The sequence below is a fragment of the Tachysurus fulvidraco genome, chromosome 1, assembly GCF_022655615.1.
Source record: "Tachysurus fulvidraco isolate hzauxx_2018 chromosome 1, HZAU_PFXX_2.0, whole genome shotgun sequence".
NCBI classification, from domain to species: Eukaryota; Metazoa; Chordata; class Actinopteri; order Siluriformes; family Bagridae; genus Tachysurus; species Tachysurus fulvidraco.
In genome coordinates, this window is record NC_062518.1 from 13683314 (window position 1) to 13704904 (window position 21591).

General features: G+C 37.8%; 1 protein-coding gene across 2 annotated transcripts; it reads right to left on the reverse strand.

Moving 5' to 3' along the window:
- Positions 1-2231: 2231 nt before the first annotated feature.
- Positions 2232-21465, reverse strand: vegfd (vascular endothelial growth factor D). Of its 2 annotated transcripts, none has more exons than XM_027168420.2 (7): positions 20561-21465; positions 13268-13487; positions 12252-12442; positions 9765-9892; positions 9183-9289; positions 3125-3272; positions 2232-2906 (listed from the first exon to the last, which is right to left on the reverse strand). In XM_027168420.2, exons 1-7 carry the CDS (start codon positions 20651-20653, stop codon positions 2891-2893), a joined length of 903 nt encoding a protein of 300 aa, XP_027024221.1. In that variant the 5' UTR covers positions 20654-21465; the 3' UTR covers positions 2232-2890. The 2 variants fall into 2 exon arrangements, with proteins under 2 accessions (XP_027024221.1, XP_027024222.1); XM_027168421.2 differs by having other exon boundaries at positions 3125-3269; positions 20561-21461.
- Positions 21466-21591: the final 126 nt, after the last annotated feature.

The following is a 21591-nucleotide window of genomic DNA, read 5'->3' on the forward strand; positions in this document are numbered from 1 at the left end:
ACAATATGAACTGATTAATTCAAAGATGGGATTAACAATTACTTTCGGACGGGGATCTGGGTCAAGAAATACCAGAAGAAGCTTGGTTGGAAGTTTTGTAGCAGTATTGTACTAAAGCAAGGCTTTCTAAGACTTATGGCAATGTTTCCTCAGCGTGTGATAGGTGTCAACAGTCTCTTTTAGACCTCTTACAAACATTCTGGCTCTGTTTATTGTTATGCAAGGTTTTTATTTGAGTCTTTGACACCTTATCAGAATTAATTGGGGGAAGATAGAATTACCTTTCTTATTGCATTGTTTGGGGTCTTTTCCTTATTGGCCTTTAGCTGTTAGAAGTCTAATAATCATAAATTGGTAATGACTAAGATCACACTCTCTTTCTCATTGGATTGGAGATACAATTTTTGTTACAGTACATATGAAAAGATTAGACATACAATAAGCAGTTCTTCTAATGCATTTGTGAAAATATGGGGCTCTTTTTTCCAGCTACAGTAGCTAAGAGGATAGATGAGAAAATTACCCTTCTTAACATGACTCTCATGGTTTCACTAGGTGCTAATATCATGTTTGATACAGCAATGATGGTCTGCTTGTTTATCTGTCTATTAGAGAAACACATGAATGTGAGCTACTGTAATAGGGATTTCTTTTTACTTATTTTTTTATTATTTCTTTTTTCTTTCTTCTTCTTTTTCTTTTTATTTGATTTTATTTAATATATTTTTTATTTTTTTATTATAATAACAGAACAGAAGAAGCACACAACCAAGAAGCTGAGCTAGTTATTACTATCCTTGTCATAGATACGCTATAAAATAATTGTTTCAAAGACTTTATTCGTAGCAAAAACATTCTAACATCTCATTCCCATCATGATCGTTCTTTGTAATTCATCACATTAAAATGAATACATTTAGATGTGATATTTAGATTCGCTTGTGATTCTGATTTTGTGATCTTTTATTTTAATATATATTACATGCAGAATTGGTGTGTTTGTATATGTACTTCATTTTCTGTGTGGCGTATTCCACTCTATTGCTGCAAAATAATTGCATAATTTAATCATTTAAAGTTCATGTAAAATAAAATAATAGAAAAACAACTTTTATTAGAGGAGGAGGTTGATTGAGTATAGTGTATTACACATCAGCAGTTTTTGTGCAATCTTAGTTTCAGACCAAACACTGAGGATTGACCACAAATTCTCATTGGGATTAAGGCCTGGGAGTTTCCTGGCCCTGGACCCAAAATTTCGATGTTTTGTTTCCCAATCCAGTTAATTATTACTGTATGTATTATGGTAACTCTGTCCTTCTCTTCTCCAGACAAGACTTTAGCCCAGTCCTCAGCAGTCCAGTTTTCTACCTTTTACAGAATATCATTCAGTCCCTGATGTTTTTCATGGAGAGAAGTGGTTTCTTTGCTGCCCTTCTTGACACCAGGCCACCCTCCAAATTTCTTTACCTCACTGTGTATACAGATGTACTCACAGCTGCCTGCTTCACTCCTGAGCAAGCTCTGAACTGATGCCTTCTGGACTTTCTTGGGTGCCCTGAAGCCTTCTTCACAAGAACTGAACCACCTTGAAGTTCTTGATAATCCGATAAAAGTTTGATTTAGGTTCAATCTTACTGGCAGCAATATCCTTGCCTTTGAATCCCCTTTTTGTGCAATGCAATGATTAGCAATAAATGTCATTAAGGATGAATACTAATTTCAAGCACCACCCTCCTTTTAAAGCTTTTAATGTGTTATTCTAACTTAATCAGCATGACATGGTGATCTCCAGCCTTGTTCTTGTCAACACTCTCACTTGTGTTAACGATAGAATTACTGACATGATGTCAGCTGGTGCTTTGTTGGTATGGCTGAAATACAGTGGAAAAATTATGTGTGTGTGTGTGTGTGTGTGTGTGTGTGTGTGTGTGTGTGTGTGTGTGTGTGTGTGTGTGTGTGTGTGTATTCGGTATTAAGGTTATTTTTATGGCAAAGAGGGACTTCAGGTCACTCTTCAGAGTGATTAATCTGAACCTTTGGCCACGGCTGTACATATATTTAACTTTAAGTAGCTGTAAGGTACAGCCTACTGAAGCCTACTGCTACTTTAGTGCTGTATTCTTTGGGTAAGTAAACACCAGTGTCACTTTTCTAGCTTTATTAATTGAATTAAAAGTTGGGCTAAAAATACAGAGTGAGCTGTGTGAGCAGAAACAGTAAAATATATGTACTGTACATGAAGATCTTTATTATTCTGAAAATTCCACCAAGAAACATCAACATTAAACATAAAACCTCTACACATCTGTCACCGACAAATGCCGGTCCGTAACTCCCGAATTTTTCAGTCATAAATATGTCAGAGAAGGTCATTAAAAACAGCTCAATAAAAATATTTTCATTTCATTGGGCTAGGGTGATACATTGTTGTGATACATTGTTGTGTATTCTATGGTCATTTAATAATAGAATATTCCTTTTAGGTCTTTAATGACACTGGATAACATTTTCTGAATCGCATTCAATACATAAATGTATTAAATATACAAAATAATTTTGTGCGACTCGATATGAAAATGCTCACTGGTTACAGTATTGAAAAGGTCAATAGTTTAATGAATGATCTTGAAATATCATATACTGCACGAACCAATTTCAATCAATTTCAATATATTCAGTGCTCCGAAAACCAGTATATTATTTATATATTGTAACTGGAATTGCTCTGATTTAACACAGACGTGTGAAAAGCGAGGTTAAATGTTCCACTCGTGTGTATAAAGCTGTGTTATAAATAAGGATGTAAATAAATTATTGTGCATCTTCGACCGCAGCTCCGGCAGAAGCAGGTTGTCCGAGGCTTCGTGCCTGCTTTGAGCGAATGCATTTACTTTCTCTTGCAGCTGGAAAGAGGAAAATCAATTAAATGCTACAGTACATTCATTTGTCAGTTACTTAAAGAAATCAATATTTCGAGCAGTTAATCAACCTAAATGATGTCCTTTGGACGTAGTTTGTTACAGCAATTATTAGCAGTCTTTTCATGTCAAGGTTTACATGAATGTACAGCTTTTTCTTCATGAATAGAAAAATAGATATGAGGAAATGACTGCTACAGTACCTGCATGACGTATGGTTGAATTGCCTCCTCCTGGTTGAGCAGGGGCATGGAGGATATTTCCGGGTGGATGTCACCTCTTTGGGAATACATTCACAATTCTCAACATCAATCTCACAATCCTGTGCCTTGGTTTTGGAAGGAAATTCTGCTAAAAGAGAAGTGGAACAGAGTGTTAAATCTTCAACTAGGTCCCTTTGGCCTTGATTACCTCCTACTGATGTTAAAAAGAAAAAAGGAGCAGTTTAAAAAAAAAAAACTTTTATACCTTCTATCGCCATTGAGAGTTTAGTTTATTTCATTTAAAAGAAAATGCATAAAAAAAAACACTTGAATCCTAGCTGTGTGGTTCCATGTTATGAGCTTTCTTGAAGGATTTACAATGAATGAATCAAATAAGGTCTCAAACTACTGTATATGCACATAATCAAAAGCAATAGTAAACCAGAGACAAAGAGTGGTTTAAAAAAAACCTAAACCTAATTGTAACAATGATCACCAAATAAATGCTCCTTCAAGATTTTCCCCTAATTTATAATGCACTATTTTTCATTTACATCTTAAATGGTGTCTATAATACTGAAATTTACTGCTACAGTAAATACGGTCACTTATTTAACTCACTTGTCATATTTACATGATCGTTATTTGCACTTCTGTTCAGAAGTTAAGTGCATTTCCCTGCAGAGTGATAATGAAGTAAAGCGTTCATGATGGCTAGATCTGAATGAAGATGTAGGTTCCAGATGTAAACCATCATAATGAGTAAACAAACAAACAAGTACACAGCACTTGCCCTTAAGTTTAGAGTCACACATAATCCATATTACATAACTACAGTATATACGGTTATAGAAACAACATTATTTCCCTCTCAGGGTTTCTTCATCATGTTGTATCAGAAATGTTTTCTCACCACGGCAGTCATTTTTATTCTGATTTTTTTATATTTCTTTAAAGATTTTTGAGACAATGTCCATTGTTAAAATGCACTATACAAATAAAATAGAATTGATCTGAATGTAGAATAAGTCAAGCTTACAAAGTTAATCCTCTGTGCTTTCGAAACCTCCAATGAAATGATAGATGGATTAATGGATGGACTGATGATTTCAAAGCCTTGAGCTGAGCACGGTATGCATAGCTAATTGCAACCTGCAATAGGAAATATTCTTGTTGCTTTACCTTCACAAATTGATTGCTGAAATGTGATTTAAGTGGCTGAGTGCATTGGACTGTTGTGTCCCATTGAGCAGGTCTGTAGGTACTGAAGCAAAACCATGGAAAGAACAGAGTGTGGGGAGTGTCTATTGTTACTATCGACACAAGTTTGTCTGGTCAGTGAGGCTTATAAATAGACAGTCTGAACATGTGCATCATATTAAAACTGCCGTAACAAACAGGAACTTATTTTTTCCTAGATTTCCTTTTTTTAGAGTGCCCCCTATGACCATATGGCTCCGACGCAATTCTCTGAAGCATATACAGCCACTATACATGGTAATGAGGCATTCAGGGGTTTTTGAACGAGGGCACATGAGGGTAAATTGCTTCCTGAAGAGGCAGAAAGTGCTCTTTGCTTATTTGTTACACTTCAAGCCTTTAGATTTGCCCCAGTAACAGAGAGGTGAGTGAGAAATCTGTAAAGTGAAAATTGAAACTGGATCAGTAATTCAAAACCCAGCTCTGTGCATGATTTATGGTTGCAGTGGTTAGAATGGAGCTGAAGAAGGTTATGGGTTAGGTTTAAGGCTCAGGAAAAGCTAAGATCTGAAATATCTGACCTGAGAAAGGTGATTTGTTGCCTTGCTATGAAGCTACTGTATATAGGTTCATATAGGACCACAGTATAGGCTAAAATGAAGCACATTTCCCTCAAAAGCTGCAACTAGTTTGATTCCCACCTCTGTCTTATATGGCCCATGTGTGCGTGGAGTTTTCTCAGGTAACCCCAGTGTCCTCCCCAGGCCAAAGACATGAGCTGTAGGCTGACTGGCGTCTCTAAATTGTCTGTAGAGTGTGAACGGTGTGTGTGTGTGTGTGTGTGTGTGTGTGTGTGTGTGTGTGTGTGTGTGTGTGTGTGTGTGTGTGTGTGTGTGATAGTGTCCTGCAATAGACTGGCATCCTGTCCAGGGTCTACACTGCTTTGTGCTCCGAGTCACTTGGGTTAGACTCCAGGTTGCCTGCAACATAGTAAAAGCAGTGTAGAAGATGGATGGTAGGTACTGTAAGCTGCAGCTACTATTTGCACAACGAATGAGGTGTCTGTGACTGTACACAGCATGAGATATTAGGCACAGACTTATAACTTTCTGACTGGATGTCTGATGCAAAGCATCTAGCCGTGACATTCTAACACAGACTCGTTACACACTGGAGACATCTGGCAAACTGCAAAAGCACTGTTAACCCTGCTTCTAAATTACAAAGTGTGAAACATTCCTCTACCCAGGATTAAAAGTAGGGTTTAAATAGTAAATGGGGGCTTAATTCAGATTCTTGATATTACAACTGGTCATCTCAATCCTAGAGCGTTGTGAACATGCTTTATTTCAGCTTTAGGAATAAACAGATTTCTTCTGTGTTGAGGTCATTATAGTGCCCTGGCCATAGTCCACCCTGGTTTTATTTTTGTATGTTTTTATATGTTTTCTATATTATTTATTTTTCTATATGTTGAACAAATACACTGCCTGGCCAAAAAATCACTCACATGTGTTGCTGAACCACCTTTTTTGCACTGAACCAATCCCAGATATTATTGCCCTCACATGCTGCTTCGGTAGGCACTAGGCATGATATGTGCATGACTTTATCTGCTTTGTTTCTTACCCTGTTTCTTATCTGCCTTGTTTATTACCCTAAATCTGGACTCAACAGAACATAAAGCCTTTTTCTATTGCTCCAGAGTCCAATCTTTATGTTTTTTTAGCAAACTGAAGCCTTTTCCCTGATAAGTATTCCTGATAAGTGGTTTTCTTAGATCTACACAGATAGATAGATAGATAGATAGATAGATAGATAGATAGATAGATAGATAGATAGATAGATAGATAGATAGATAGATAGACAGACAGACAGACAGACAGACAGACAGACAGACAGACAGACAGACAGACAGACAGAGGTTTAGTCCGAATCCCTTGGGTTCTCTTTACATTGTGTGTGGAAATGCTTTAACTGTGAGTTTTAATGTTGATTTGAGCTCACTAAAGGTTTAAGTGATCTAAAACCATGATCGTTCAATATCATCAAAGATGATGGTTCACACCGATCCTTCCAGGTTTTGCTAATGCGTTGAACAGTTTCATTGATCTCCTTAGCTGTTTACTTTGCTTCCCTGCATCAGTTAGGGTTAAATAACTCGCTGCCAGCCGAAACATATTGATTAATGTAGTAATTACTACAAAATGCATAGAAGGTACAGTATAAGGGTCCAACATGTTGAGTGCATAGAAGGTATAAGGGTCTAAAGAGTTGAGCATATATCATGTTACAAATTGTAAAACAAAATGCATAGAATGTATAATGGTCTCACATGTTGAGTGTACAGAAGGCATAAGGGTCTAAAAGGTTGCACATAACATGTTATAAATAGTAACACAGAATGAGGTACATGTAGTTTTACTCTAATGGCTTCCTGGCCTTTCAGACACCCTGTGTATTCCCCTGGTGAGCAACATTATTTTATATTCAATGACTTGAGGTCATTAAGTGCTGCTGCCATAGACTATAGTCTTTTTTCCCCTTTCTTTAAAAAAAAGGCAGAAGATGGGTATATACAGTAGTAGCCTGACTAGCAGTGCTTAATTTTTGTATTTCCCCACTGGATAATATCTTGCGATCAATACACCAAACAATATAGTGTTCTGTTTTTAAGGGAAAGAATACAAGTCCAGGAGATCCAGATATCTAGATTCCTTTGTTGCCAGCCTTTTCTGAGCGATACAGAGGGAAGTGGTGTGGAACGGCACGGGGCATAATCCTACTTCTGACTAGAATAGAAATCTGCAGATTTGGCTGTATTAAATACCTCAGCAAGGTTATCATGAATAGATGATTTTATAATTATCAGGAATGTGACTAGTTAGTGTGACATTGATGGCTTGTGTACATTCTGTAATACTTTACGAAATACTGGGGGTTCATGTGAGGTCCACCATGGAAGACCTATATGATCAGGGGATTGTGTTACTAGAACAAAGAGTGATTTTTTAGGTAGCACAAATGTGTCATGTTCAGTGAATTGGTGTTTTCTGATGAGCGGTGTTGGAGGAATTCATATTTGCTTTGCCAATTTCTCAGCCAGGTGATCAATGGCCAGAAACTGAGGAAGCAGCTGCAATCAATTGAGTTAATAAGAGCTGGAAAACAGAAGGACAAAGACAAAAAGATGGCCACAGCATGTTCATTTTCCAACAGGGTCTGGATGCCACCTTGTTCTACGTGTGACATAATCTGCTCTCGTTGGATAAATAAGAAATTAAAGGAAAGTAATTCAACAAATCTCAAAAACATTCTCCTTGCTGTGATTCATAGAGTTAGGTCATTTTGGTTAGGCAGATCATAATAGCAGGTTCATTTCATCGGAGCTCCAGTCTGGTGTGGTAATTGGCTTGTTTTACAATTTGACATGATATATTTGGCTATTATGTTGGACTCATGAACAAGATGAAATTGCTCAGCAGCCGGCTTGCTCAGGATAAACAAGGTCAGACTGAGCGTTTTAGTTTAGCAGTTAATTAAATGATAATTGTAGGAAGATCACTGCACAAATATTTTATCAGTGTTTCTGGGGCTTGTTGAAAAGAACTTAAATACATTTTACATTGGAATTTTTTCTTTGAGGAAACTAAAGGTAACTGTTTATAATTGTATTAAAATGCACATTTGAACTTGAACTGTATATAAATGAGTAATTCAATTTGCATTATGACACTCTGTTTTAAATTCAGTACTTACATTACTCTAACCCCATCTAGCTATTCTAATCTAGAATAATCATGACAAGTAAATATGCGTAATTTGTACAAGTGTATGATGTCAAGGAACAAATCTCTACAGTAATAGGAATGATGTAGATGCATGATCAAATACATCACTTCATGTACCTAAAGGAAGGTTGCTGAATAATCACTGTCGTGGTGACGATGAGACGTAAAAAGAGATAAGTGCGGAAGAAACAATAAATAAAACTCATCATACATTTTTGGATGCTAGCCAATTGGTTCCATTCAGATGTCTTAGACACAATCCCATAATCTCCCATTAGGAAGCTGGATTTATTATTTAGGATGATGTACTGTATATTCCACATGGTTTTGGTAAGGGGTCATGTGGCATCAGATTTACACCGGTTTAGTAGTCCAGAGAGAGAGAAAAAAAACAGAACTTCCCCAGTACTACTGGAAATGCAGGTAAAGCAGTTGAAACCTTCTATAACTTCTATAAATGGTGATCATTAATTTTACAAAGAGACAGAATGATTACATAGTTGGTCGCAGATAAATAAAGAAGGGATAATGACGATGGTAATGGAAAAGCAAAGAATCAGCAAAAAATGGTGACCATTAACATTATTAAAACGTCTCTGCTGAGGAAATAGCTCAGAACATATTGAAACCTCTGTAAAAATGTACCAGAAAGGTGTATACTAGATAAGTACGTGTGACATGGACATGCAAATTTCTCTATTTGGATTAAAATGATCTGAAAACATTCATTCATTCATTTATTGTCAGTCACCGAGCTATGGATGAGATTTCAGTCTATCACAGAGCATCATAGGTTCCCCCATTCACAGCCAGTCTGCCTACATGTACAGTATGTTTTCAGATGGTGGCACATAACATAGTCTTTATAATAAAAACTAATTTATTAATTGTATTAATTTTAAAAAATTGCATTTTCTAACCCAAAACTGAGTGTGAGTATTTACTAAAGCTAAGCTATAATCTGAATGTCCTTTATTAACCAACACCTAAGTGAAATTCCTGCTGAATATAATTGATGCCCTATCTTAGTAAAATGCAAATAAAAATAAGCTGGATGTTTTTCTGACCTTGTTTGCTAGAGGGATACGGTACACACCGATCCTCCATACAGTCCCATATGAGCCCTCGGTCACATAGTCGTCTGGAGTCTTCTGACTGGCGTATTGGAAAACACCTGTAGGTTGATTGGTGAGCACACACACACACACACACACACACACACACACACACACACACACACACACACACACACACACACACACACACACACACACACACACACACACACACACACACACACACACACACACAGAAATGAGTTCAGTGAGTGATGAAGCTTGGCAGACCACACATGTGACCTTGCTGACGATAAAGGGCTGGGTTGTGGATGTTCACAGCCTTTATTGGTCTAGGAGACGTTTAGAAGATGTCTTCCAGAAACAGACTGTCTTTATGAGATTACTCTCTCCATTTACTATTACTTTGGCATGTGTATTTGTCAAATTAAGAAATGAATGTTAGGCCAAATATCAGACCATAGACCTATGTAAAATGTCTAGCATCTCTTATTGGACATTTATAATAAAAATCAATGACACCACTAATATAATGTGACACTGTTAATTTGAGATAATGAAGCCGGCACTAACCCGCTCTTCCTGTGGGTCAGAGCATGTCTGCGAATCATCTGCGGTTCCTGGCATTTGCACTCTGTATGGTTAGCTACTCTGATCAGCATCGGCTCAGGACCGTATTTAAACGGAACCACACTCAAAAGCTAAAAGGAACAAATTCAGCAACAATTATACAATCATACGATTATCCAATTAATTACCAATGACAACAGTATTATTGCTTATAATGCCAAGGTGGTCATAACATACAGTAAGAAAGTTTTATCAGTTTTATCTAAATATGCTGGTCACAAAGGATTTTCTCCATTCACACCTTATGAGAAATTTAGAATGGCCAATCCATCTACTGGAAGGTGTCAGGGAGGAAATCGAGGAACCACAAGGGAATGTATAGCCGAAAAAGAACACGGAAAAACTCCACACAGGTAGTTACCATAGCTCAGGATCACAACAGGGACCCAGATGGCAAAGCTCATACCTTTCATCTTCCTTACAAATACAAACTTGCTATTTATGATCTACAGTAATGTGCAGAATACTGAATACAACATGGTTTCTGCAACAATGAGAAAACATTTTAGATTTCCAAACACCACTTTTCCATTGAAAAATCCAGATGTTACAGAAAAAGGCTTGTGTGACAATAAGGAAAACAATATAGTACATTATAGTGACGCAGAAAGCAAAAAGCAAAGAAGGTGTGATTTCCAATTTTCTTATAAAACTGTACAAACTGTACCTGAGCCTACTGATGAATTCGTTAAAAGCAATATTTCACCCCGAATATTGACATTTATGTTTATTACTTTTTAGATCTTTATAGTATTTTTATTTAGATACTGTAGGTAATGTTTAATTTCATTAATTAATCTAATGAACAATTTGGTGAATGAAAGAATGAAAAATAAGAATGAGAGAATTTTGTATCCATTAAAATTGAAAAAATTTGTTTTGTACAAAATCTTATACATTTATTAACTGATGGAAAAACCCGATCTTGGACTTTAGTATGCAATTCAAATTCAAATTCAATTTATTTATATAACGCTTTTAACAATTATCATTGTCTCAAAGTAGCTTTACAGAAGTATGGAAACAGACGAGAGAGAGAGAGAGAGAGAGAGAGAGAGAGAGAGAGAGAGAGAGAGAGAGAGAGAGAGAGAGAGAGAGAGATAATAATTATAAGAAGGAAAAATAAGGATAAAAAGAAATAAATTAATACAAGTTTAAAATTTATTTAAAAATACTATATATCTATCCCTATCCCTAACGAACAAGCCAAAGGTGAGGGCGGCAAGGAAAAACTTCCTGAGATGACATGAGGAAGAAACCTTGAGAGGAATTCAACACGGACTTGTGCTTGATTCTTTCTATACTGTGCATACAAAGATGATCTAAAGTCAGGGCTGCTGAATAATCATGAGAAATTGGCCCAGGTGAGAGACATAAAAAAGAAGAATTATTGCATAAAATAATGCATTATCATACTTTTTTGGGTAATGCTAGCCAATTGGTTCCATTCAGATGTCTTATACACTATCCCAAAATCCCGCATTAGGAAGCTGGATTTATGATTTAGGATGATGTATATTTCACATGGTTTTTGTGTAAGGGGTCATGTGGCATCAGATGTACACCTGTTTCATAGTTCCACTTTCTCCTGGGAAAAAGAAAACATCAAAGTCCATCTAAATCCCCCCTAAACCATTTGACAAAATGTCTTATGGTCTAAAAAACAAGCTCAGATTTTTGGGCATAATGCCAAAATATATGTTAGGCACAAAAACGATGCTTCCCATGCCCACAGTGAAGCGTGGTGGTGGGAGCATCATGTTATGTGGCTGCTGCTCTTAAGCCACAAAAATATTTAGGCCTCTTTTAGACATCTGAAGATAAAGAAAATGTTCACCTTTTAGTAGGAATATTACCCAAAACACAAATCCAAGTCACCAAGAATGATTTCAGACAAAGAAGATTTTTAAAATATTCAATTAGAGATCCAAATACAGTATCTAGAACCCGTGACTGGAAGAGAGCTCTTCACAGGATTTATCTCCACTCACAATCTGATAGCCCATTTTTGCAAGAGAGATCGGAATAAAATTGCCAAACCATAATGAATAAATGTTAGTAGACTCTTAGAGTGCTGTATTACAAGTAAAAGGTGCTTCAACAAAGTGTAGTTAAGAAGTGTGCTTGTCTTGTTTTTCACTGAAATATGTATTTGTTTTCCAGCTTAATTTTTATGATTGCTATATTATTACTTTTTTATTGTTGCATAAAACAGGTGGGAAAAATTATCTTGGTTTCTTTTTTTCTTTCTTTATTTTACATTAAAATAAATTTCACCAGGGGACTGTGGACCTTTTAATATTCACTGTATATGCTGTTGACATAATCAAGGCTTTAACCCCATTGCAGAACTGTGTACAATGACATATTTGCCAAAATCCACAAAACTTGTTAAAAAGAAAGTGTTAAAAGAGAAATAGAGAGCAGTACTATTTTATCAACATAGGTGGTGCTAGTGTTGCGGCACGTGACCCCTTCTTTGTTGCAGCAGCCACTACATCTGAAGACTGAGACGCATGGAGGTTTGAAGAACATGTCATTGCTAGTGCTGAGCTCCTGAGCCACATCCACACAGGTCTCCCGGGGCATGCACTGCGTTTTCTGCCACTCTTCATCAATGGCTAGAACAAAGCACATAACACTTTATTAATAATGATACAGATTCTTTAAATAAAGAAAAACAAAGATTGTTTTTCTCTATTTGGAAGGGTTTCCAGTGTTAAATTGTAAACGTATAGCCTATATTGTTGAAATGAATATTACATGTAAAGGTATAATAATTGATTTATAATAAAAATAATTTATTTATTTATTTATTTATTTATTTATTTATTTATTTATTTATTTGCTACCTGTGTTCTGAAAGTGCTGAGAAATTGTTGAGTGATGCTATTTTTAACTTTGGGGTGTTTTTCATCATGCTGACTTCGTAAAGTCATTTCTTTCCTTTCATGTGGCTAAGTATGGTGCTCCGACAATTTCTTAACAGCACAGACTTAAATAAAATCTATAAATTACTATGACATCAAAGTGCAAACCATTTGGCAAAATGTCTTATGGTCTAAAGACCAAGCTCAGATTTTTGGCCATAATGCCAAAATATATGTTAGGCACAAAAACGATCCTGCCCATGCCCACAGTGAAGCGTGGTGGTGGAAGCATCATGTTATGTGGCTGCTGCTCTTAAGCCACATAAATAGCTGATTCAATTAACTAATTTTTATTCCTTCTTAGGTCCTTCAGTTAGACTACTGACTCCCTTCCCAGTACAGTACATTCATAACGTAAGTGTTTTTTTTGTTTTTTTTCAATTCCTTTTCATATGTAACTATACATACAAGTAATTACAGACAAATGTGTTTTGTTTAATCTGTGTTTGTGTGTGGCCTCAATTACATATGTGTGTGCATGTGTTTGTGGTTATATCTGTATATTTGTACTGCTACCTTTGAGTACCTCCAGGCTGTAAGAGTTAGCAGCAAAGCGTGTGAATCTGTGCGATCCGACTGAGGCCGAACGGATTTCTGGGAAGGAGGCCGAGTCAACATGCTTCAGCTTAAGACGACACCTCCACAGCTTCCAGTCTGGGAAGTCAGTCAACATGAGCAGCTCATCCAGGCTTGCTGCTGACCTGATGTCCTTCTCCCACTTCTCCTGGTTTATATCCTGCATAAAGATGATTATAATAACTAAGAAGAAGAACTAAGGTTTTAAAACTTATTACCATTAAATTCGAGAAGCGCATGCTCATTCTTACCACAAGAGGTCAGGAGAAGCGAATAGAATTGCTGTTATGTTGCTTTATCTTTTTTTTGCAGCAGAGCAGTAGGTTTGGAATGCAAAGATTATTATTATTTTTAATAGACCAAAATCACGTTTAATGTGTTCAAAAAAGGAGAACAAGCACAATTTCACCCACATTGAGGTTTTATAAATACAAACATTAAAAAGATGGCCTTTATTTTGAATAATGCAAGTAGGTTATGACAAATTAACGTACATAAAATAATTATTTTTGCTAATATTTCTGGAGAATACTTGTATGATTGTGTAATATATACACATACAATCTTTTTCCCCCACAATTCCAAAAAAGTGTGGCCATTTAATATTGTATTTGCACAATACACTGATTTCTTTCACCAGCATTCATCTCCTAGTGTTCCTGGGAGTGGCTTGGGATCCACCGCAACCCTGACCAAGATGAGTGAGTGAGTCAGCATTCAGATGCTAGACACTAATACTAGACAAATGCTCTTTTCCAGTTTGGGTTTGCAAACAAGATCCAAAACATTGCATATGAAATACTTCAGTATCTACAATCTGAGACCTTCTGCCTAGCCCTTAAAAAATACATTATTTTATTTTCAATCGCAAGTCACATCTGTATTGCAGCAAGCAATGACATGTTTCTGCATCTATTTTGTCATCAGTCATTAGTTAGACTTGCTCAAAACAGTTGTCTCCTTCTCTTTCCTATACAAACCAGCATCTGGAACAAGACTCAAACACACAGATCATCCTTTGAGAGCAGCCCACCCTAAACAGCTGGGACATGCAATCCATGCTGGAACATGAATCCATTAGCTCAGTGTGTGGAACAGATTTCCCTTCCCCTTGGACCTGTACAGATGTGCAGGGAAAAGTGGACTAACTCACTGACCAGCAGTTAAGAAATTAGCCAAACATTTAAGTAATAATAGAGTCGCAAAATCCCAGCTGACCACTGTCTGACGAATGCAGATATTCAAGAGCCAGAAAACAAGTAGCAACAGATTTTAAACATCTCCAGTCAGACAATCATGATTTCACATCTTTAGATCAACTCAGCAACTCATTAATATAGGTTTAAGGGTCTTAAACAGGCATGTTTAAGCTTTTTAAAACTGAATGAAGCATGCAGGAGAAGACCTGTGGTCGTTTAGAATATTGAATGAAAGCCCAAAGGAAAAAAGTATAATTAAAAACAGCCGATACAAAATTCTAAATGAGAGGATAAGGGTTAAAAAATGGATGGGCTGGCTGCAGAGCATGGGGTCAAAAACACTGCAGCCATATTGCCACTCCACAACATGACAAAATGTTACAGAAACTCTTACTAAAGAATAAATACGTTGCAAGGTTGGAATTAAAAAGGTCAACAACAAGACTAACCCTCAGCACAAAGCTACACTTAGCTTCCAATTAAAGTCTTGAAATGTGAGTGCCCCAGTGGCATGCCAAAAACAAAACACAGCACAATGACTGCCAATTCCAAACTGACAGCTGTGTCTAAAATACCATCAAGACCTCTACTGAATCTGACACCACCTGCAAAATCTCACCAAAACAAGCAGACCAAGCCCTCCTTCAATCATCAGTCAATACCATATCCTGCAAATGAAATAGCTTCAAAGCAAATAGCAATAATGGCCTGGCATCCGGCGTGTTTACTATATGCTGGGTGGATCTTACTTGGACGAGAACATCAAGCACAGAATCTTGTAATGCATCTGTGAGATCGGAAAGTCATGAGTGAAGCAGCTGTGTTTTGAGGGGTGGGAAAGAATAGAAGAGAAGGAAACAAATTGATCAAGAAAAAAGCATGAACAAAGAGAAGAAAAGAAAAGGGTGATATCCATATAATTCAATTTAGGTGGAGACCTGGCATTATCATATGGGAGTGTTTCAAACATTTCTGTTAGTACTCCATGTCATCTGTATTACATACATACTGTACACCTCACTGACAGAGCAGAGACACTAAGTAGATATGACATCTGGCTATATGTTACAGATTATACAAATAACTCTACAGTTTGGTTCAACACATATACATCTGCTTAATATATTTGTAAACATGCTAGCAAGCATTAAAACCATCTGGTTGAATAGTAGCGACTTGAATGTAATACAGTATACAGTATAGACAGATCAGCCATAATATTTTCAGATGGTTTTAATGCTGTGTGCTCAGAATAACTCTGACCCAACAGAGTATGAACTTCACAAGACCACCGAAGGTCTGCTGTGATATCTGGCACCAAGACCTTAGCAGATGATCTTTTAAGTCCTATAAGGCGTGAGGTGGAGCCTCCATGTATATGATATGTTTGTCCAGCGCATCCCACAGATTTACTCGGTCAGATCCAGATTAGGGGAATTACAGTAGAATTACAGTATATGTCATGTTGCTCAAAGCATGAACAATTTCGTTCAATGTGTCAGTGCATGTTATCCTGCTGGAAGAGGACACTGCCTTTAGGTAATATTGTTGCCACGACAGGGTGTACCTGGTCTTCACCAATGTAAAAGTAACAACCACTGTAATGCCAGGAAGTAAGGTTTGCCCAGTGCATACACTGGTTCATTTGCTTGTCTTCTTCCCATAGTCCATTCTGGTATTCCACATGATGTAAAAAAAAATATGATCATCAAACCAGGTCACCTACTTCCATTGCTCCTTAGTACAGATCTAACTCTCACATGCCCGTTATAAGCTCTTCTATAAGACAGACATGGCCATGCTGACCAGTTTGCGGCCACACATCCCTATACTGTACGCGAGGCATTGTATGTTCTGATACAACATAACCTAGCTCTTTTGTGGTATTGGAACAGACTGGGTATCCGTTGCTCCCCACATGCATCAGTGAGCCTTGGGCACCCCATGACCCAGGCTTACTGGTTGCCCTTTCTTGGAATACTTTTGGGAGGTACTAACAACAGCATACTGGAAACTCCCAACAAGACCTAATGCTTTGAAAATAACAAACCCAATTGTCTAGCCATCACATGCTTACCTACAGGTATCCAGCTTTCAATACAGGTACATACAGTTTTGAGAAATGATTGTTCAATTGCTGTATAATATATCCCACACCTTGTGTATCCCATTCTCCAGAATACGGTGATCTGTTAACAAAGACATTGGAGAAATACAATGTTTTCATTCCAGAAACAAAACCTAAAGTTTCCCTAGTTCACTACTACAGCATCCTTCACTGTGATGCCAACCTGCTTTGTGGTTTTTAACACCAAAATCTTTTCAGCTTGCACATGCCAGTTGTCAGAAGGGACATAATAGAGGATTCAGAAATAACATTAAGTGTCTTATTTCTTTTACAAGGCAGCCATTAGAAAACACCCTACCTGGCCAAAAAAGTCACCAAATGGATTTAACTAAGCAAATAGGTAAGAGCATTCCATTAGATAATTACTGCAGTGATTAATGTATTTCGGCTGGTACCAAGTTATTTAATCCTAACTGATACAGTGAGTAGATGTTCTTACTTTTAACAACCATGTTGGAAGACATATCCAGTGGTCATGGAAAAGGTGTTTCAGGTGGATCAAATTAAAAATAGGAGAGTGCACACAAGGATAGTGCTGAAAAATAAATCACTAAAATTGAGTTAAAAACTGTCCAATGCATTATTAAAAATAAGGTCAGCTGACTACCTGAGTATACTGAATGGCCAGGTTTTTCAATCAATGGATTATTATTATTTTTTTATCACTGATGGCACATGCATATTCCAAGTGGACGATGCCAGGATTCATTTTGTGAAGGAGTGAGACAGGGACACCCTGCATTGATTGCATTTGCGTAAATCAGGCAGAATTAAGAGCAGCGGAGAGAAGGTGGCAGAAATGAAAAATTGATATTCATACTGGTCTCTCCTGTCCAATTTCCCAGCTGCTAAAACCTCTTTATACAAGCTTAAGCATATTATCCAAGCTATAGGATTTATCTATCAGAAATTAGCAACTGTTCAATGATTGAAGCTTGAGTGTAAACTGTTCTTAGGAACTGCGGTCTATAGGCTATCCAAGGAAGAACATTCACATGTCCACATGGTACTATCCATAGTAATCCCTTGGTCGTCTTTAGGCCAGGGCACCAAGTAGGACACCAGAATGGATCAGGCAGGTCTGATCCTCTTCTCTGTGCACTCTCCACTGGTGTGCCACAAGCTACAGTGTTGGGTGCTCCCCCAATTCATGCTCTTTGGTGAGGTCACATCATCACATGAGCTTTGGTTCATGAGCTTATTTTTTGTTCCATCATTGTTACTCCTATTTCTAGGGACAGCATGTCTGATGACATCTCATGTATAAGAGCTACAATATAAGCTTAAATTTAAACTCTGCAAGACTAAGCTACAGTACTATACATCCCTGGAGATGCATTTCCATGCCAAGATCTTGTGATCTCCTGGGCAATTCTCAGATCTCACTATTTGTCACTGCACTCAAACTTGGGGTAATTGTGGACAACCAACAGTCCTACTTGCTTTATAACACATAACAGACACACTCTTGCAAGTTTCTTTACAGTGTCAGTAGCATCTAACCATTTCTTTCCAAATAAAGTATAGAGGATTTCATAAATTCAATCTTACTGTATAAGGGGTTGTTTCAAAGAAAGAGTGAAGACCATTCATTTAGATTTTTCACTTTTAATTGCCCATAGGCCCAAACAAATTTGGACCATTTACTACCAGTGAAAGGTGCTATGGCATACAAAGACATTCCAGATAATTGTGTGGTCATTCACATTTATTAACAGATAAGTAGTGAATAAAGTACTGAGTGACCTACAATACATGTACCTTTATGTAATGTCTAGCTTCAATTTACTTACTTTACTTCTGGAGATATAAAATATGAAGCCAATGGGCAAAATCAAGACAAATATATTATACAAATGGAGGACGTTCTGACAGGTAGTAAGCCCATCAATGTGGCCTGTGGCAAGATTTTTTTTAAGGTGTTTTGTGATCGTGATTTTGAAATACCTACAGTAACATTTGTGTTGGCACCTGTTTGCTGGGAGATGGTTTGCATAGATAACAGCATCCGTTAAAGAACACCCACTGCTCTGTAATAGCTACAGAAACTCTGTTATGCCGTCTACGGTAGTGGTATTGGTGGTGGGGGTAGTGGTTTAGGTAACCCTCAACCCAATTCTTGAGCCTTATCCTCCTTGCTGGTGGCTCCAGTATTAAACTAAAATAAAACAAAGCCTGAAGGTACATAGAAGGTGCAGATATGTGTTGTTAAGTAACATTTCTATTTTAGAAACTCAAAGTACTGGCAAAATACTCCTACTGAAAGTTTGCTAATATATGTAAACCATGAAGAAAAACTAGAGTTTATACAATGTTCTGATCTGGATGGGATCAGAGCACTTTTTTTACAAATTGGTGTAAAAAACAAAGAAATGCTACCCACCAAATTGTTTACTGTGAGCATGTGCAGTATGATTCCTGCCCCAATAGGCCTCTATTAGGGCTTATTGCACAAGTAGGTGCAGTTTTTATTTTGTGAATACAAATGCACCTTTGTTAAGCCTCCTAGTGGTCCAGCGACAGAATCCTGTGCTTATTGCCATTGTCCAAGTCCATTAGGCCGGGCAGAGGCCTAATTCAGCCAATGAAAGTGACGTGACATACGGCTAAGTATGGTGACCCATACTCAGAATTTGTTCTCTGCGTTTAACCCATCCAAAGTGCACACACACAGCAGTGAACACACACACCGTGAAGACACACCCGGAGCAGTGGGCAGCCAATTATGCTGCGGCGCCCGGGGAGCAGTTGGGGGTTTCGGTCCCTTTTTTCAGGCAAGGGACACAAACCCACAACCTTAGGGTTAGGAGTCAGACTCTCTAACCATTAGGCCATGACTTCCACACGACTTGAAGAGCTAAGTCTGAGTGACTCTACCAAGCCCGGATAAAATTAGGAGGATTGCGTCAAGAAAGGCATCCGTCGTAAAACCTGCGCCAAATCAAATATGTGGGCCAGATGATCCGCTGTTGAGACCCAGAATAAGGAGAAACCGAAAGACCAACAACAAATGCACCTTTGTTAGTGTGTATTTGCATATTCAAAGTGTATTTGCTTTGTTCATGGACATCTGCTGCAGGTTTGAATGGGCAATTTTTACTGTATGAAGCCAGTGTGAGGAAGATATGTTTGGATTTTATCTGGTGTTGTGGTTGTTTGAAACACTACCACTAACCGTATCGTGAATCCTGCATATTGTTCCAAATTTCCTGAGAACTCCACAGCCAAATCCCCTGGAAGGTTCTATGACAAGGTCTAAGGACTATTACTCAAAATGTTCTCTTTTGATCATCAAATGTCTCTGCACTTACTGTATATTAGCATTAAACTCTTAATTAGGCTAATTATATCTTTTAACTTTCACACAAATGAAAAGAGTCAATAATCTTACATAATTGAGATTTGACATACTGAGCAGTCTATTGTCAGACTCTGAGCCCCTGTAGACCACATGTGGCTGAAATGAATGAATTCTGTCTATTCTCCATCTGAGTAGCAGTGAATTATCCTGACAGATTTTCAGCACTCTTCAGTATGATTAGGCTATTATAAAACAAAATCCTACAAATGGTCTGGGTCTGAAATACATTAAATCCATCGCACTTGAAGGGAAATAAATAAGCCTTTTTTATGTATGTAAGTGTATGTATTACTTTTTCTTCTGCTATGCACTAATCTTGTTTACGGATCATGAGATCAATCGTCAGTTTTAATTTTGAGCTCAAATTGTCTGCATATACAAATATACTTATAATAAATCTATGAGAACTACTAAAACTAATATTTCGAACAAGATAAAAGAAAAGAGCCACTAAGTACTGTATTAATCGTCCATGCTGAGTGTAAGTATTAATTGTACACAATAGTTGGCTTAAGGCAAGAGAAAGAATTATAAACGTTACTCACTCTGATTGAAGCCAGGACATCCGTCGCTAGCAGCAGTAGTCTGACATGTGCAAGCAGCAGCACGTGAAGCCAAATGGAAAGCAGAGTCTGCATGTTGTATGTCTCTTGGTCTCTGGAGTCCAATCTACAGATACTGTAGCTTACTACAAAGTGCCAGTCCTTATACACATACAAAGGGAACGCCGAATGTTCTTTAAGGAGTTTTCCAAGGCCACACACAGAGGAAGAAAGAGAGAGAGATACACACACACACACACACACACACACACACACACACACACACACACACACACACACACACACACACACACACACACACACAAACACTCAAGGTCACTCTGTTTTAAACATACACACAGACAAGTCAGATGGTTCCACTGTTCAAAAGAGGAGAGTTGTTACAGAGAGGGCAGACTCCTCACGAGCCAAATGGAGTTTCCTCTCAAGTCAAAAAAAACAAGCCACACACATCTGGGAGAGCTTTGAATTTTCCTCCAGTCGTAGGAGAAATCCCTTTTTTTTTCCTCTTTTGCTTCAATGACTCAAGAACAATCTGGATATGGCATGGGTGTTCAGAGATGGCATCCCCGCTTTCTTCCGGATGGTACAGAACGATCAAACTCTAATGCGTGTGTGTGTGCGTGTACAGGAGACAGAACGATCAAGTATGTAGCTCAGATCTTCCAGTCTACAGCCATGTGCACACTGGTGGCAGACAGTCAAGGCTGGCATATCTGTCCTGTCCCGTCCCACTCGAGCCGCTGCTGCGCAAAGCTTCTCATTCGTTCCTCATGCACACACACATGCAGCAACATGTGGTTTTAAATGTGAACCAGACCATCAGGCAGGGTGTGCAGACAGAGGGAGGGGATGGGGTGATGGGGTGGAAGAGAGAGGCTGGAGCTTGTGTCCCATCCTAACAGCAATACTACGCAATAAGAGGCAGGGCAAAGCTGACTCACTTCTTCACATGATGTTCATGCGTGTCAACGTCATTCTGCGGCAGTCCTGAAAATGAGTCTGAAACACGA

Excerpts from the sequence above, each read along its gene's own strand:
- vegfd (XM_027168420.2), bottom strand. The coding sequence starts at position 20,653 with ATGCAGACTCTGCTTTCCATTTGGCTTCACGTGCTGCTGCTTGCACAT. Across the intron at positions 9,893-12,251 it reads CCACCTATGTTGATAAAATA|CTTTTGAGTGTGGTTCCGTT; the intron begins GTACTGCTCTCT and ends TGTTCCTTTTAG. Across the intron at positions 9,290-9,764 it reads CTGACCCACAGGAAGAGCGG|GTGTTTTCCAATACGCCAGT; the intron begins GTTAGTGCCGGC and ends ATCAACCTACAG.